This window comes from Oncorhynchus gorbuscha, linkage group LG18, assembly GCF_021184085.1.
Source record: "Oncorhynchus gorbuscha isolate QuinsamMale2020 ecotype Even-year linkage group LG18, OgorEven_v1.0, whole genome shotgun sequence".
NCBI classification, from domain to species: domain Eukaryota; kingdom Metazoa; phylum Chordata; class Actinopteri; order Salmoniformes; family Salmonidae; genus Oncorhynchus; species Oncorhynchus gorbuscha.
Window position 1 is genome coordinate 12,265,117 of NC_060190.1, and position 18,278 is coordinate 12,283,394.

At 45.4% G+C, this 18,278-nt stretch overlaps 1 protein-coding gene across 3 annotated transcripts in view; it reads left to right on the forward strand.

The window, feature by feature from the left end:
- LOC124002952 (ubiquitin carboxyl-terminal hydrolase 43-like) overlaps window positions 1-18,278 on the forward strand; it is a 125,055-nt gene that overhangs the window by 82,874 nt on the left and 23,903 nt on the right. For all 3 annotated transcript variants that reach the window (XR_006833169.1, XM_046310810.1, XM_046310811.1), the window contains exons 7-8: window positions 4,735-4,897; window positions 10,243-10,354. Coding sequence is in view for 2 of the 3 variants with exons in the window: in XM_046310810.1 (XP_046166766.1) it covers window positions 4,735-4,897; window positions 10,243-10,354 (275 nt within the window). In the remaining variant the exon portion in view is untranslated. The remainder of the gene's footprint in view (window positions 1-4,734; window positions 4,898-10,242; window positions 10,355-18,278) is intronic.

Here is an 18,278-nt window from a genome sequence, read left to right on the forward strand (position 1 = left end):
GAAGGGGTTTAATGGCACAGGCAGGGAGCCCAGCCAACAGCGAGTTGCAGTAATCCAGACGGGAGATGACAAGTGCCTGGATTAGGACCTGCGCCGCTTCCTGTGTGAGGCAGGGTCGTACTCTGCGGATGTTGTAGAGCATGAACCTACAGGAACGGGCCACCGCCTTGATGTTAGTTGAGAACGACAGTTTGTTGTCCAGGATCACGCCAAGGTTCTTAGCGCTCTGGGAGGAGGACACAATGGAGTTGTCAACCGTGATGGCGAGATCATGGAACGGGCAGTCCTTCCCCGGGAGGAAGAGCAGCTCCGTCTTGCCGAAGTTCAGCTTGAGGTGGTGATCCGTCATCCACACTGATATGTCTGCCAGACATGCAGAGATGCGATCGCCACCTGGTCATCAGAAGGGGAAAGGAGAAGATTAATTGTGTGTCGTCTGCATAGCAATGATAGGAGAGACCATGTGAGGTTATGACAGAGCCAAGTGACTTGGTGTATAGCGAGAATAGGAGAGGGCCTAGAACAGAGCCCTGGGGGACACCAGTGGTGAGAGCGCGTGGTGAGGAGACAGATTCTCGCCACGCCACCTGGTAGGAGCGACCTGTCAGGTAGGACGCAATCCAAGCGTGGGCCGCGCCGGAGATGCCCAACTCGGAGAGGGTGGAGAGGAGGATCTGATGGTTCACAGTATCGAAGGCAGCCGATAGGTCTAGAAGGATGAGAGCAGAGGAGAGAGAGTTAGCTTTAGCGGTGCGGAGCGCCTCCGTGATACAGAGAAGAGCAGTCTCAGTTGAATGACTAGTCTTGAAACCTGACTGATTTGGATCAAGAAGGTCATTCTGAGAGAGATAGCGGGAGAGCTGACCAAGGACGGCACGTTCAAGAGTTTTGGAGAGAAAAGAAAGAAGGGATACTGGTCTGTAGTTGTTGACATCGGAGGGATCGAGTGTAGGTTTTTTCAGAAGGGGTGCAACTCTCGCTCTCTTGAAGACGGAAGGGACGTAGCCAGCGGTCAGGGATAAGTTGATGAGCGAGGTGAGGTAAGGGAGAAGGTCTCCGGAAATGGTCTGGAGAAGAGAGGAGGGGATAGGGTCGAGCGGGCAGGTTGTTGGGCGGCCGGCCGTCACAAGACGCGAGATTTCATCTGGAGAGAGAGGGGAGAAAGAGGTCAGAGCACAGGGTAGGGCAGTGTGAGCAGAACCAGCGGTGTTGTTTGACTTAGCAAACGAGGATCGGATGTCGTCGATCTTCTTTTCAAAATGGTTGACGAAGTCATCTGCAGAGAGGGAGGAGGGGGGGGAGGGGGAGGAGGATTCAGGAGGGAGGAGAATGTGGCATAGAGCTTCCTAGGGTTAGAGGCAGATGCTTGGAATTTAGAGTGGTAGAAAGTGGCTTTAGCAGCAGAGACAGAGGAGGAAAATGTAGAGAGGAGGGAGTGAAAGGATGCCAGGTCCGCAGGGAGGCGAGTTTTCCTCCATTTCCGCTCGGCCTTCCGGAGCCCTGTTCTGTGAGCTCGCATTGAGTCGTCAAGCCACGGAGCGGGAGGGGAGGACCGAGCCGGCCTGGAAGATAGGGGACATAGAGAGTCAAAGGATGCAGAAAGGGAGGAGAGGAGGGTTGAGGAGGCAGAATCAGGAGATAGGTTGGAGAAGGTTTGAGCAGAGGGAAGAGATGATAGGATGGAAGAGGAGAGAGTAGCGGGGGAGAGGGAGCGAAGGTTGGGACGGCGCGATACCATCCGAGTAGGGGCAGTGTGGGAAGTGTTGGATGAGAGCGAGAGGGAAAAGGATACAAGGTAGTGGTCGGAGACTTGGAGGGGAGTTGCAATGAGGTTAGTGGAAGAACAGCATCTAGTAAAGATGAGGTCGAGCGTATTGCCTGCCTTGTGAGTAGGGGGAAGGTGAGAGGGTGAGGTCAAAAGAGGAGAGGAGTGGAAAGAAGGAGGCAGAGAGGAATGAGTCAAAGGTAGACGTGGGGAGGTTAAAGTCGCCCAGAACTGTGAGAGGTGAGCCGTCCTCAGGAAAGGAGCTTATCAAGGCATCAAGCTCATTGATGAACTCTCCGAGGGACCTGGAGGGCGATAAATGATAAGGATGTTAAGCTTGAAAGGGCTGGTAACTGTGACAGCATGAAATTCAAAGGAGGCGATAGACAGATGGGTAAGGGGAGAAAGAGAGAATGACCACATGGGAGAGATAAGGATCCCTATGCCACCACCCCGCTGACCAGAAGCTCTCGGGGTGTGCGAGAACACGTGGGCGGACGAAGAGAGAGCAGTAGGAGTAGCAGTGTTATCTGTGGTGATCCATGTTTCTGTCAGTGCCAAGAAGTCGAGGGACTGGAGGGAGGCATAGGCTGAGATGAACTCTGCCTTGTTGGCTGCAGATCGGCAGTTCCAGAGGCTACCGGAGACCTGGAACTCCACGTGGGTCGTGCGCGCTGGGACCACCAGATTAGGGTGGCAGCGGCCACGCGGTGTGGAGCGTTTGTATGGTCTGTGCAGAGAGGAGAGAACAGGGATAGACAGACACATAGTTGACAGGCTACAGAAGAGGCTACGCTAATGCAAGGAGATTGGAATGACAAGTGGACTACACGTCTCGAATGTTCAGAAAGTTAAGCTTACGTAGCAAGAATCTTATTGACTAAAATTATTAAAAATGATACAGTACTGCTGAAGTAGGCTAGCTGGCAGTGGCTGCGTTGTTGACTTTGTAGGCTAGCTGACAGTGGCTGCGTTGTTGACACTACACTAATCAAGTCGTTCCGTTGAGTGTAGTAGTTTCTACAGTGCTGCTATTCGGGGCTAGCTGGCTAGCTAGCAGTGTTGATTACGTTACGTTGCGTTAAAAGAACGACAATAGCTGGCTAGCTAACCTAGAAAATCGCTCTAGACTACACAATTATCTTTGATACACAGACGGCTATGTAGCTAGCTATGTAGCTAGCTACGATCAAACAAATCAAACCGTTGTGCTGTAATGAAATGAAATGAAAAATGTGATACTACCTGTGGAGCGAAGCGGAATGCGACCGGGTTGTTGAGTGCGGAAGTTCTATTCAATAGACGTTGGCTAGCTGTTGGCTATCTAGCAGTGTCTCCTACGTTAAGGACGACAAATAGCTGGCTAGTTAACCTCGGTAAATTAAGATAATCACTCTAAGACTACACGCTCTAAACTACACAATTATCTTGGATACGAAGACAGCAAAGACAACTATGTAGCTAGCTAACACTACACTAATCAAGTCGTTCAGTTGAGTGTAATAGTTTCTACAGTGCTGCTATTCGGTAGACAGTGGACGTTTGCTAGCTGGCTAGCTGCTGGGCAGATAGCAGTGTAGACTACAGTGTTAACAAACTATAGTTTTGGCAAGTCGGTTAGGACATCTACTTTGTACATGAATGACACAAGTAGTTTTTCCAATAATTGTTTACAGACAGATTATTTCACTTATAATTCACTGTATCACAATTCCAGTGGGTCAGGAGTTTACATACACCAAGTGGACTGTGCCTTTAAACAGCTTGGAAAATTCCAGAAAATTTCATGGCTTTAGAAGCTTCTAATAGGCTAATTGGCATCATTTGAGTCAATTGGAGGCCTAACTTTCAACTCAGTGTCTCTTTGCTTGACATCATGGGAAAATCAGCGTAAATCAAATGAACAATGACCCCAAGCATACTTCCAAAGTTGTGGCAAAATGGCTTAAGGACAACAAAGTCAAGGTATTGGAGTGGCCATCACAAAGCCCTGACCTCAATTCTATAGAACATAGGTGGACAGAACTGAAAAGGCGTGTGCGAGCAAGGAGGACTACAAACCTGACTCAGTTACACCAGCTCTGTCAGGAGGAATGGGCCAAAATTAATTTGTGGGACACTTTTGGAAGGCTACCGAAACCTTTGACTTAAGTTAAACAATTTAAGGCAATGCTACTAAATACTAATTGAGTGTATGTAAACTTCTGACCCACTGGGAATGTGATTAAAGAAATAAAAGCTGACATAAATAATTCTCTCTTCTATTATTCTGACATTTCACATTCTTAAAATAAAGTGGTAATCCTAACTGACTAAAGACGGAATTTTTACTAGGATTAAATGTCAGTAATTGTGATAAACTGAGTTTAAATTAATTTGGCTAAGGTGTATGTAAACTTCTGACTTCAACTGTACATCCGTTGGTACTCAACTGGTGGCCTTTTCTCTGGCACCTTTGATATCTGAGTTGACATGATACGATGTTACAGTACACTTCCTGTGCTCCTGAATGATTAGAGTCTCTCAGTACATGCACCACGGTGTGTGTGACACATTTCTACAGTGATTAATTGCTCGGCGGCGTTGAACAAGTGTGTTTAATTAAATCCTCAGATAATTTAAACATTTACATGTTTACGTTGCCCGGGAGACAGAGATTCCGCCTCCTACACACTCCCCCTGTAGCCATTACCTACAATGAATCAATGTTTACAGTCCACAACGCCACTCTTTGGGTAAATCACAATTGTTGCTCCATTGTATAATGATTTTCACTTAATACGGTTTGTTTTTACAGTTGTGGGTGGTGTCAAATGGTGTCTTTTTGAGTCATTGAGACCTGATAGAACACCTCTTAAGCACACTCTGGCACAAGGTACCCCCGTTATGTATACGACCTTGTGTCTGAGCTCAACTTTGACATCTCTCTTGACCCGTGTCTAACCTTTAACCTCTCTCTCCTCTCTCAGGCTTCCACCACAGCCTCCCATCCTCGCCATACACCTCAGGGCCAGAGGGTCAAAGGTTACCCCCATCGACCACTCTGTCCTCAGAGTTTCTGAACCACGGTGGCTCCACCAAGGTCCTCCTCGTAATCTGCAACACGGCAGGCTCCGGCCAGCAGGCTGTCAGGTGAGTCAGGTTTGGTTGACTGGGTGGGAGGGAGTCTGGATTGGTTGATTGGGTGGGATGGAGGTAGGCCATTTTGAAAATATGAGGTGTTTAAAGCGAAATAGTATCTCATGGGTGAACAGAGGAGTTATGAACAACGATATTCAACAGTTTGAACAGAGTGTATTTGATAAGGGCAAAAGCTCTGCTTTCTCTTTACTAGTTCCAGCTGTAACGAGTACCCACTGGGCCCAAGGGGACGTGCTCCGAGTTCCATTTTCCAGTTCACATTACACAGGTTGCGTTTACACAGACAGAACAATTCTGATCTTTTTCCACTAATTGGTATTTTGACCAATCAGATCAGCTCTTTTGCCAATACTTGGGCAAAATATCGAAATTGGGCTGATATACAGGTATGACATAATTTTTGGGCATCTTTTAAAACATGTATTTTTTCCTACTGAGAATCAAAGGGAGCATCGCTTCTGAGAGAAACCAAATACTGTAAATCCCAGTAAACAGCTTTGAATTATTGAATATCCATGAGATAGAGAGCAAAAATAGGCCGATTCCCGCTAATTATCTAAATCTACAGAGAAATGAACCTGGAGAAGAGTCCCCTAAGCATGCTGGTCTTAGGTCTCTGTTCACAAACACACCCCACAGAGCCCCAGGACAGTAACACAATCAGACCCAACCAAATCATGAGAAAACAAAAAGATAAGTACTTTACACATGGGAAAGAATTAACAAAAAAAACTTGCAATTTATAATTCTATTTGGCCCTAAACAGAGAGTACACAGTGGCAGAATACCTGACAGCTGTGACTGACCCAAATTTAAGGAAAGCTTTGACTCTGTACAGACTCAGTGAGCATAGCCTTTCTATTGAGGAAGGCCGCCGTAGGCAGACCTGGCTCTCAACAGAAGACCTGCTACTGTATGTGCACACTGCCCACAAAATGAAGTGGAAACTGAGCTGCACTTCCTAACCTTCTGCCAAATATATGACCATATTAGAGACACATATTTCCCTCAGATTACACAGATCCACAAAATATTTTAAAAACAATCCCGATTTTGATAAACTCCCATATCTACTGGGTGAAATACCACAGTGTGCCATCACAGCAGCAAGATGTGTGACCTGGTGCCACAACAAAAGGGCAACCAGTGAAGAACAAACACCATTGTAAATTCAGCCCATATTTATGTTTATTTATTTTCACTTTTGTATTTTAACTATTTGCACATCATTACAACACTGTATATAGACATAATATGACATTTGAAATGTATTTATTATTTTGGAACTTCTGGGAGTGTAATGTTTACTGTTCATTTGTATTGTTTATTTCACTTTTGTTTATTATCTATTTCACTTGCTATGGCAATGTTAACATGTCAACATCTCAACATGAATTGAGAGAGAGAGAGAGGTAATAACACTCACTCCAGCCAACTGCCCACTATTGGCCCATGCCTGTCAATCAAAAAGTAATTTTGAGTTGTGTATGCTGTCATAAACTGTCGGTCTGCTCCCTCCTCCACACACTCCTCTTGAGTGTGTATGCTCGTTTGTGCACATACGTGTGTGTGTGTGTGTGCGGGGAAACAGAGGAGGGATATTCTCATGGTCAGCCTGTTAATGTCAGGAGGATATTTGAGTACCTGTGGAGGCCTCATCTCAGCCCCGTGTGTCTCTGTTTCATCCCATTCCCCCTGACTGGCACATGTCAACTGTGGTTGGCTCAGATTGCTGCCTGTTTGACAGAAACCTCCTCTCTCTCTTTCCCCTAAAACTGTATTTACAACAGAGGAAAAGCCTACAGATCATAATCTCATAATGGTGTTATCGGCTGATATTGGGCCAGTTTGACAGACACAGATTAAGCTCAGTCCTGGACTAAAATGCAATAGAGATTCTCCAGTAATGTGTCCAGGTAACCAGACCATTGAGTAGTTACAGTTGAAGTTGGAAGTTTACATACACTTAGGTTGGAGTCATTAAAACTCGTTTTTCAACCACTCCACACATTTCTTGTTAACAAACTATAGTTTTGGCAAGTCGGTTAGGACATCTACTTTGTGCATGACACAAGTAATTTTTCCAACAATTGTTTACATACAGATTATTTCACTTATAATTCACTGTATCACAATTCCAGTGGGTCAAAAGTTTACATACACTAAGGTGACTGTGCCTTTAAACAGATTAGAAAATTATGTCATGGCTTTAGAAGCTTCGAATAGGCTAATTGACATAATTTGAGTCAATTGGAGGTATATCTGTGGATGTACCTTCAAACTCAGTGCCTCTTTGCTTGACATCATGGGAAAATCAAAATAAATCAGCCAAGACCTCAGAAAATAAATTGTAGAGTCTGGTTCATCCATGGGAGCAATTTCCAAATGCCTGAAGGTACCACGTTCATCTCTACAAACAATTGTATGCACGTAGAAACACCATGGGACCATGCAGCCGTCATACCGCTCAGGAAGGAGACGCGTTCTGTCTCCTAGAGATGAACGTACTTTGGTGTGAAAAGTGCAAATCAATCCCAGAACAACAGCAAAGGACCTTGTGACGATGCTGTAGGAAACCTTGTGACGATGCTGTAGGAAACAGGTACAAATGTATCTATACCCACAGTAAAATGAGTCCTATATCGACATAACCTGAAAGGCCGCTCAGCAAGGAAGAAGCCACTGCTCCAAAACCGCCATAAAAAAGTCAGACTACGGTTTTCAACTGCACATGGGAACAAAGATCGTACTTTTTGGAGCAATTTCCTCTAGTCTGATGAAACAAAAAGAGAACTGTTTGGCCATAATGGCCATCGTTATGTTTGTAGGAAAAAGGGGGAGGCTTGCAAGCCGAAGAACACCATTCCAACCGTGAAGCACGGGGGTGGCAACATCATGTTGTCAGGGTGCTTTGCTGCAGGAGGGAAGGAAAATTATGTGGATATATTGAAGCAACATCTCAATACATCAGTCAGGAAGTTAAACCTTGGTCGCAAATGGGTCTTCCAAATCGACAATAACCCCAAGCATACTTCCAAAGTTGAGGATATTCACCCTGGGCTCACCTTGTGTCTAGTAGAACGTTTGAATGGATGATGATCATACATGTCTTTGGGGTAGAGTTTGGGCCTTGGGCTAACCTAAAGGAGAAACAATTCCCATAACAGTAAACAATGGCTTACCTGCTCACTCTAATAAACCAGTTTGAGGGACGGGGTGGCACTGGTGGCAAGGACAGACTATGTTTCACACAGACACACACACACACACACACACACACACACACACACTGAAGTCTCAAAACAGCGTTCTCCGGTTTTATGAGAGAACCAATCTAAGCAGGGATAAAAAAACACATGTTCAATTCATTGAAAATACTTTCTTCTAAGTTTTATCATTGGGATTCACTGACTGACTAGTTCTCTCTCAAATCCACACAATGCTATTGGAAATGTAAATCCATCATTTAAAAAAACACATTCTCAGCCAAAATGTTCTCATGCCTGAAATATGCTTACAATGCCGCATTGAAAATACTGGCTTTCTCTTCACTTGTAGTCATGTGATCATTAAATACATGTTGAGTTGAGAGACCGTGTCACGTCCTGACCATAGAGAGCCCTTGTTTTCTATGGTAGAGTAGATCAGGGTGTGACTGGGGCTTAGTCTAGTTTATTATTTCTATGTGAGGTTCTAGTTTTGTTTTTCTATGTTGGTGATTGGTATGAATCCCAATTAGAGGCAGCAGGTAATCAGTGTCTCTAATTGGGGATCATATTTAAGTAGCATTTCCTCCACATGTGTTTGTGGGATATTGTTTGTGTAGTTGCATGTTAGCACTCCATTGTCGTCACATTTAGTTTATTCTTTATTGTTTTGTTGTGTGGTTCACTTACTTTAAATAAAAAAAGATGTGGAAAACCAGATCACGCTGCACTTTGGTCTGAGTATGCTTCCAACGATCGTGACAGAATATCACACCACACCAGGACCAAGCAGCATGCTTACAATGGGGAAAATAGGTTGGACCTGGGAGGAAATAATGAAAGGACAAGAGATCCTTCCTTGGCAGGAGTCACAGCAGACGCAAGGAGAGAAGGGAGAACAGCGATGCCGCCAGGGTTCGCGGCCACAAGGGAAGCCCGAAAAACTGCCCAAATGTTCTTTTTGGGGGGGGGGTCGGCGGAGTCAAGGTGTGAACCAGTGACAACATGGGAGAAGGTAGAGAGGTGGTCGGTTGACCCAGGGAGAGTGCCAGAGCCCGCCTGGGAGTCAATGGAACAGTGCGAGGAGGGATACTGGAGAATGGAGTTGGCGAGGAGTATACGGCAACGCAGGTGTTTGGAGGAGCGTGTTACCAGTCCAGTGCAATCTGTGCCGGTCCCACGCATCAGGCCTCCAGTTCGCCTCCCCAGTCCGGTACGTCCTGTGCCTGCTCCTCTCACTCACCCTGAAGTGCGTGTCACCAGTCCGGTGACACCTGTACCGGCCCCACGCATCTTGGCCTCCAGTGCGACTCCCCAGTCCAGTACATCCTGTTCCTCCTCCCCGCACTCGCCCTGAAGTGCGTGTCACCAGTCCGGTGACACCTGTACCGGCCCCACGCATCAGGCCTCCAGTGCGCCTCCCCAGTCCGGAATGTCCTGTGCCTGATCCTCGCGCTCGCCCTGAGGTCCGTGTCACCAGTACGGTACCACCAGTGCTGGCCCCACGCACCAGGCTTCCTGCGTCGACCTCCAACGACGGTCAAGGAACCTCCTGAGACGGTCCACGTTCCGGGAACCTTCGGCGAGGGTCAACGGTCTGGAGCTTCCAAACACGGCCCAGTCCAGCTCCATGGCAGGAGCCTTCCACTGCACTGAGGTCCAGTCCAGGCACAGTGTTAAGCCTGGGTCCATGGCTGGATCCGTGGGATGAGCGGGTTCTTTGTCCCACACCAGAGCTGTCACGTCCTGTCACGTCCTGACCATACAAACCATATTGTTTGTGTAGTTGCATATTAGCACTCCATTGTCGTCACGTTTCATTTATTGTTTTGTTGTGTGGTTCACTTACTTTAAATAAAAAATGTGGAACCTAGATCACGCTGCACGTTGGTCCAAGTATGCTTCCAACGATCGTGACAGACCTGCTTAACTACGTTTAACATTCAAAAGGCCACAGGGTTGTAATGTACTCTACTTTATGCAAATCCAAACATATGCCCTTCACAAACAACTGCAAAATAACATTGTATTTTTTCTCCCCATCTGTCTCCTTCTCTCTCTCTTCCTCCCTCTCGCTCATCTCTTTACCTCTTCTTCCTACTCTCTCTCCTTCACCCCTCCCCCCTCCAGGTTCGGCCCTCCCTTCCTCATGAGAGAGGAGCGTACCTTGTCCTGGGACCAGCTCCAGCAGAGTATCCTCAGCAAGCTCTATTACCTGATGCTGAACGGATCACAGGCTCAGGTCAGTTAACACTGGCACCACTGGTCACTACCATTAATCTACTACTACTGGTTCCGACTGTTTACTACCTGAAACAGTAGTACATTCCACCTGAACAACCTAGTGCTCTTACCACCACAAATAACATTCAGCCTACCAATATACACGTAATGGAGAGTGGTGGAGATCCTAATGATCTAGTGAGTCTCTCATACACGCACACACACACATCCGGGAGTACGCACACACACACACACACACACACACACATAATGACATATCAAATCATAGTTTATTTGTCACGTGTGCCGAATACAACAGGTATTCTTAGATTAAAATGCTTAGTTACAGGCCCTAACAAACAACGCAATTTCTAAGTAAAAAAACAAGTATTAGGCGAACAATAGAGAAGTAAAGAAATAAAAAAAACAATAGTAAAAAGACAGCCTCGCTACTGTTATTTTTCACTATATACAGTAGCGAGGCTATATACAGGCACTGGTTAGTCGGGCTAATTGAGGTAGTATGTACATGGAGGTATGGTGACTATGCATATATGATAAACAGAGAGTAGTAGTAGCGTAAAAGAGGGGTTGGCGGGTGGCGGGACACAATGCAGATAGTCCGGGTAGCCAATGTGCGGGGGCACCGGTTAGTCAGGCTAAATGAGGTAGTATGTACCTGAATGTATAGTTAAAGTGACTATGCATATATGATAAACAGAGAGTAGCAGCAGCGTAAAAGGGGGGTCTGGACACAATGCAAGTAGTCCGGGTAGCCATTTGATTACCTGTTCAGAAGTCTTATGGCTTGGGGGTAAAAGCTGTTGAGAAGCCTTTTGGTCCTAGACTTGGCGCTCCGGTACTGCTTGCCATGTGGTAGTAGAGAGAACAGTCTATGGCTGGGGTGGCTGGGGTTTTTGACAATTTTTTAGGGCCTCTGACAGAGCCTGGTGTAGAGGTCCTGGATGGTGATGTACTGGGCCGTACTCTGTAGTGCCTTGTGGTCGGAGGTCGAGCAGTTGCCGAACCAGGCAGTGATGCAACCAGTTAGGATGCTCTCGATGTTGCAGCTGTAGAACCTTTTGAGGATCTGAGGATCCATGCCAAATACTTTTAGTTTCCTGAGGGAATAGGCTTTGTCGTGCCCTCTTCACGACTGCCTTGGTGTGTGTTTGGACCATTCTAGTTTGTTGGTGATGTGGTGATGCTCACAACCTGATCCACTACAGCCCCGTTGATGATAATGGGGGCATGCTCGTTCCTCCTTTTCCTGTAGTCCACAATCATCTCCTTAGTCTTGGTTACGCTGAGGGATAGGTTGTTATTCTGGCACCACACGGCCAGGTCTCTGACCTCCTCCTTGTAGGCTGTCTCGTCAGTTGTGGGTGAACAGGGAGTACAGGAGGGGACTGAGCACGCACCCCTGAGGGGCTCCAGTGTTTAGGATCAGTGTGGTATATGTGTTGCTACCTACCATCATCACTTGGGGACGGCCCGTCAGGAAGTCCAGGATCCAGTTGCAGAGGGAGGTGTTGAGTCCCTTTGCTTTGATGGCACTATGGTTTTGAACGCAGAGCTGTAGTCAATGAATAGCATTCTCACGTAGGTGTTCCTTTGTCCAGGTGGGAAAGGGCAGTGTAGAGTGCAATAGAGATTGCATCATCTGTGGATCTGTTTGGGCGGTATGCAAATTGGAGTGGGTCTAGGGTTTCTGGGATAATGGTGTTGATGTGAGCCATTACCAGCCTTTCAAAGCACTTCATGGCTACGGACATGAGTGCTTCGGTCTGTAGTCATTTAGGCAGGTTGCCTTAGTGTTCTTGGGCACAGGGACTATGGTGGTCTGCTTGAAACATGTTGGTAATTCAGACTCAATCAGGAGCATTTTGAAAATGTCAGTGAAGACACCAGCCAGTTGGTCAGCACATGCCCAGAGCACACGTCCTGGTAATCCGTCTGGCCCTGCGGCCTTGTGAATGTTGACCTGTTTAAAGGTCTTACTCACGTCGGCTACTTGAGAGCGTGATCACACAGTGTTCCGGAACAGCTGATGCTCTCATGCATGCCTCGGTGTTTGCTTGCATCGAAGCGAGCATAGAAGTGTCATGCAGGTGAAAGAGGACCCAAAAGCGACTTGGCGAAAACAGAGTCTTTAATCCAGTAAAGTGAATACAAACAAAAAAACACAACTTTCACTCGAAATGACGAGGACTAACTGGAGACTCGATCTTGAACAGCAGGTGAACAGCAGGTTGCCTCGGGAAGGCACTCGAACCAGACAGACTCAGACACCTGCTCACCACGCAGCATCTGAGGAAAACACGACACGACAGGGCGATACACAATCACAGCACGGTGAATTCTAAACAAGGAACCGACAGGACAGGAACGGAACACAAAGGAAGAAATAGGGACTCTAATCAGGGGAAAGGATCGGGAACAGGTGTGGGAAGACTAAATGATTGATTAGGGGAATAGGAACAGCTGGGAGCAGGAACGGAACGATAGAGAGAAGAGAGAGCGAGAGAGTGAGAGAGGGAGGGGGAGAGAGAGGGATAGAAAGAGGGAAAGAACCTAATAAGACCAGCAGAGGGAAACGAATAGAATGGGAAGCACAGGGACAAGACAAGATAATAAATGACAAAACATGACAAGAAGTGATGTAGCTCGTCTGGTTGGCCCATGTCACTGGGTAGCTCGCAGCTGTGCTTCCCTTTGTAGTCTGTAATAGTTTGCAAGCCCTGCCACATAAGACGAGCGTCATAGCCGCTGTAGTATGATTCAATCTTAGCCCTGTATTGGCGCTTTGCTTGTTTGATGGTTCGTCGGAGGGCATAGCAGGATTTCTTATAAACTTCCGGGTTAGAGTCCCGCACCTTGAAAGTTGTTTGAATGTGCAAGTAGAGATACTTGGGTGCAAAGGAGAAAAATAAACAAATAACATTATGGGGATGAGGTAGTTGGATGGGCTATTTACAGATGGGCTATATACAGGTGCAGTGATCTGTGAGCTGCTCTGACAGCTGGTGCTTAAACTTAGTGAGGGAGATATGAGTCTCCAGCTTTAGTTATTTTTGCAGTTCATTCCAGTCATTGGCAGCAGAGAACTAGAAGGAAAGGCGACCAATGAGGAATTGGCTTTGGGGGTGACCAGTGAAATATACCTGCTGGAGCGCGTTCTACAGGTGGGTGCTGCTATGGTGACCAGTCAGCTGAGAAAAGGCGGGGCTTTACCTAGCAATGACTTAAAGATGACCTGGGGCCAGTGGGTTTGTTAATAAATATTAAGCGAGGGCCAGCCAACGAGAGCATACAGATCGCAGTGGTGGGTAGTATATGGGGCTTTGGTGAAGAAACAGATGGCACTATGATAGACTGCATCCAATTTGCTGAGTATGAGTAACATGTTCCAGTCTGTGATAGCAAAACAGTCCTGTAGTTTAGCATCTGCTTCATCTTCATCTGGTATTGTCTGTAGATTATTTTAATAAATGTTATATTCAGGCTGTAATACAACAAAATGTGTCAAGGGGTATGAACACTTTCTGAAGGCGCTGTATGTTGTTGAGAAACCCACAGGAGGTGCCACAACATCTTGTGAATTTCCTCTACCACAAAACAAATAAGAATGACATGAGAAGGCAGGACAAACTACACTTTGAAGTGAAAAATCCCCCAGGGAGTCAAAAAAACACCTCAAATACAAGTAAATGCCAAACAATACTTCTGTCCTGGAACTTCACTGTGAATTCAGTCTGCATACAACTTTGCTATGAATGAGAAATAAAGGGAACCAGACAGTGCAGTTGATGGTCACACAGCTTGACGGAGTTAACTTAACAAAGAGCTTGTTGCCGTGGAGATGCATATCAGTGTGTCAACATTAGCTGTAAAGAAATAGTTCCTTCTCTGTGGGGGTAGGACCATGTTTGGGGCTTATCACCCTTTGCACTACCTTGACTTTGAGCCCAGCGTTGTTTGCTCTGGATAAGGCCTCCTTGTCAAACACTACACTATCACCATGGCGTCTCCCATAGCGACAGGGCAGCCCGCCTTAGGAGCTGAGGATAGTTGTGTGTATAAAAAGCAAGTGTTAAGGTGAAGTGAGGTGGTCATTGTCTATAGCAGTTGTCACTGACTGGTCGATCTCCAAGGCATTCCTAGTCGGTCATTTATGTAAAAAACAACAACCATACATTAATATTTTTAAAATATGTCTCACACTGTTGACGATAGGTACACCTGATTCAGCTGCCCTGCCAGCCGGGTAGGCATCATGTTCCCATTCTGAACCATTTAATATGGTCTGAGAAGAACAACAATGCATTGGCAGGGCAATATGCAGAGATAATGTTTTGGGCCTATAGCCTACTGCACAAACCTCATTACTACAGTGCTGCCTTTAATAGGTTAATGTTACATGTTACAAGTGTACATTTTCAAGTCATGTCATAAATAATGCATGTGTACCAAACCATGGTTCCTGCTTAAACTGTTGCGACGAGCAATCCCGTATCCGGGATCCTATTTATAGCCTCAAGCTCATTACCATAACGCAACGTTAACTATTCATGAAAATCGCAAATGAAATGAAATAAACATATTAGCTCTCAAGCTTAGCCTTTTGTTAACAACACTGTCATCTCAGATTTTCAAAATATGCTTTTGAACCATAGCTAAACAAGCATTTGTGTAAGAGTATTGATACCCTAGCATAGCATTAAGCCTAGCATTCAGCATGCAACATTTTCACAAAAACAAGAAAAGCATTCAAATAAAATAATTTACCTTTGAAGAACTTCAGATGTTTTCAATGAGGAGACTCTCAGTTAGATAACAAATGTTCAGAAAGATTATTTGTGTAGGACAAATCGCTCCGTTTTGTTCATCACGTTTAGGTAAGAAAAAACGCTAAAATTAAATCATTACAACGCAAACTTTTTTCCAAATTAAGTCCATAATATCGACAAACATGGCAAACGTTGTTTAGAATCAATCCTCAAGGTGTTTTTCACATATCTATCGATGATAAATCATTTGTGGCAGTTTGGTTTCTCCTCTGAAGAAAATAGAACGCGCATGGACCTGGAGATTACGCAATAATTTTGACGGAGGACACCGGGCGAACACCTGGTAAATGTAGTCTCTTATGGTCAATCTTCCAATGATATGCCTACAAATACGTCACAATGCTGCAGACACCTTGGGGAAACGACAGAAAGTGCAGTCTCATTCCTGGCGCATTCACAGCCATATAAGGAGACATTGGAACACAGGGCATTCAAAATCTGGACCATTTCCTGTATGAAATTTAATCTTGGTTTCACCTGTAGCATTAGTTCTGGGGCACTCACAGATAATATCTTTGCAGTTTTGGAAACGTCAGAGTTTTTTCTTTCCAAAGCTGTCAATTACATGCATAGTCGAGCATCTTTTCGTGACAAAATATCTTGTTTAAAACGGGAACGTTTTTTATCCAAAAATTAAGAGCGCCCCCTATCTCGAAGAAGTTATTGTGTGTGTAGAGTAGCCCTAAAGTGTATAGTGAATGCAGGATGGCCAGGGGAAGGGGCTCATTGCTTACAGTATTTATAATGTCTATAGTGGATCCACTGTAACAAACTGAGGACATATCGGTCTACGTAATACCGGTCTTGTCTTTAGTCTCTCCCTGTATTCTGGAACAAATCTGTGTGTTATCAGGGCAGAAGCCACAGTGTGATGTATGGATGCTGACATAACTCCACCACTCTGCTCAGGGCATCAAGTCACGAGGGCTCCCTCTCCGGCCTCTAGGTCACCAGACTGCTCGAAATGGCGCACACCTGTCACCATCGTTATGCACATTATGACACTCACCTGGTCTCCGTCACCTCCTTGATCACCTGCCCTTTATATGTCACTCCCTTTGGTTTCTTCCCCAGTCGTCATTGTTCCTGTTCTAAGTCGGTGCGCTGTTTGTGTTTCTTGTTTTGTTCTTTTGTTCTTTTATTTATTCAACGGATTCACTCCCTGAACTTGCTTCCCGACTTTCAGCGTACACCGTTGCACCACCAAAACAGTCTAGACATTTCAGCCAATCTTTTCAAACAGCTCTTACACTTAAAGGGCATTATCATAATTTTCACAGTTTCACAGTATTATTCCAAACGCATAGTGTGAATATGTATAGCTATATATAAAACACAGTAAAATCTAATTTTTGACTGCACTAGGCCTTTAATGTGATCCTTAGTTTGACCCCATGTTTCATGCTCACACACAATGTTACATCAGATAACTGATGCATGACGGCTGCTCAATGTATAAACTTCAACTTCCCTTGAACCCTATCTATCTATCTATCTATCTATCTATCTATCTATCTATCTATCTATCTATCTATCTATCTGTATTCACATTTCATATTAGCTTAACATCAAACTAACATAACAAGCTGCAGTTCATACATTATCAATGGACCAAGCTGCAGTTCGTATAAGGATTATGATTTAGGGAGCAGAAAAATCCGTATCGAAATGGTGTGGTAAGTTCCTTGCCACACCATGTGTTGTAGAGGTCAGATCTTGCACTTGGTAGATCCCACATTACATAAAAGCTTTAGTACCCACCTACATATGAGTCATTCCAGCATTGTGTCAACTTCAGACAAAGGAGATGATTGTGGGCTACAGGAAGAAGGGGACAGGGCACGCCCCCATTCTTATCGACGGGGCTGTAGTGGAGCAGGTTGAGAGCTTCAAGTTCCTTGGTGTCCACATCACCAACAAACTAACATGGTCCAAGCACACCAAGACAGTCCTGAAGAGGGCACGACAAAACCTATTCCCCCTCAGGAGACTGAAAAGATTTGGCCTGGGTCCTCAGATTCTCAAAAGGTTCTACAGCTGCACCATCGAGAGCATCCTGGTTGCATCACTGCCTGGTATGGCAACTGCTCGGCCTCCGACCGCAAAGTACTACAGAGGGTAGTGTGAACGGCCCAGTACATCACTGGGGCCAAGCTTCCTGCCATCCAGGACCTCTATATCAGGCGGTGTCAGAGGAAGGCTCTAAAAATGGTCAAAGACACCAGCCACCCTAGTCATAGACTGTTCTCTCTGCTACCGCACGGCAAGCGCCGAGTTTAGGTCCAAGAGGCTTCTAAAACAGCTTCTACCCACAAGCCATAAGACTCCTGAACATCTAATCACATGGCTCCCCAGACTATTTGCATTGCCCCCCCCCCCACCACCCTCTTTTACACCGCTGCTACTCTCTGTTGTTATCATCTATGCATAGTCACTTTAATAACTCTACTTACATGTACATATTACCTCAATTACCTCGACTAACCGGTGCCTCCGCACATTGACTCTGTACCGGTACCCCCCTGTATATAGTCTTGCTATTGTTATTTTAAAGCTGCTCTTTAATGACCTGTTACTTTTTTTTCATATTTTTCTTTAAACTGCATTGTTGGTTAGAGGCTCGTAGATAAGCATTTCACTGTAATGTTGTGTTCAGCGCATGTGACAAATAACATTTGATTTGGTTCAGTCGGCAGTATGCTGATAACTGTTGGATCAAATCTACAAGTTGGATCAGAATGTACCAGACAGATAACTTTGAGGCTCCGGGAGGATGTGTCTCTTTGAAAAGGATCCCATGTGTGTTGGAAATGGCACCCCATGCAGAAGTAGTGCACTATATAGGGAATAGGGTGTCATTTGATTTTGACCAAGTCATCCAGGCTCTGTGTATTTTCTGCACCATACAGTTTGTTGTTCTCGCAAGCTGGGTTTTTTGATCATTTGTGTCTGTACCCAACAAATACAAACATTTGCTGAAAAGGAAGATAAGGATATTCTCTCCTCATGGCTATGTCGGTTTAATATTTAATCCCACTTGATTTGTCCCTAATCCAGACAGATTAAAAGTAGTACAAATATCCTCCAGAAAGA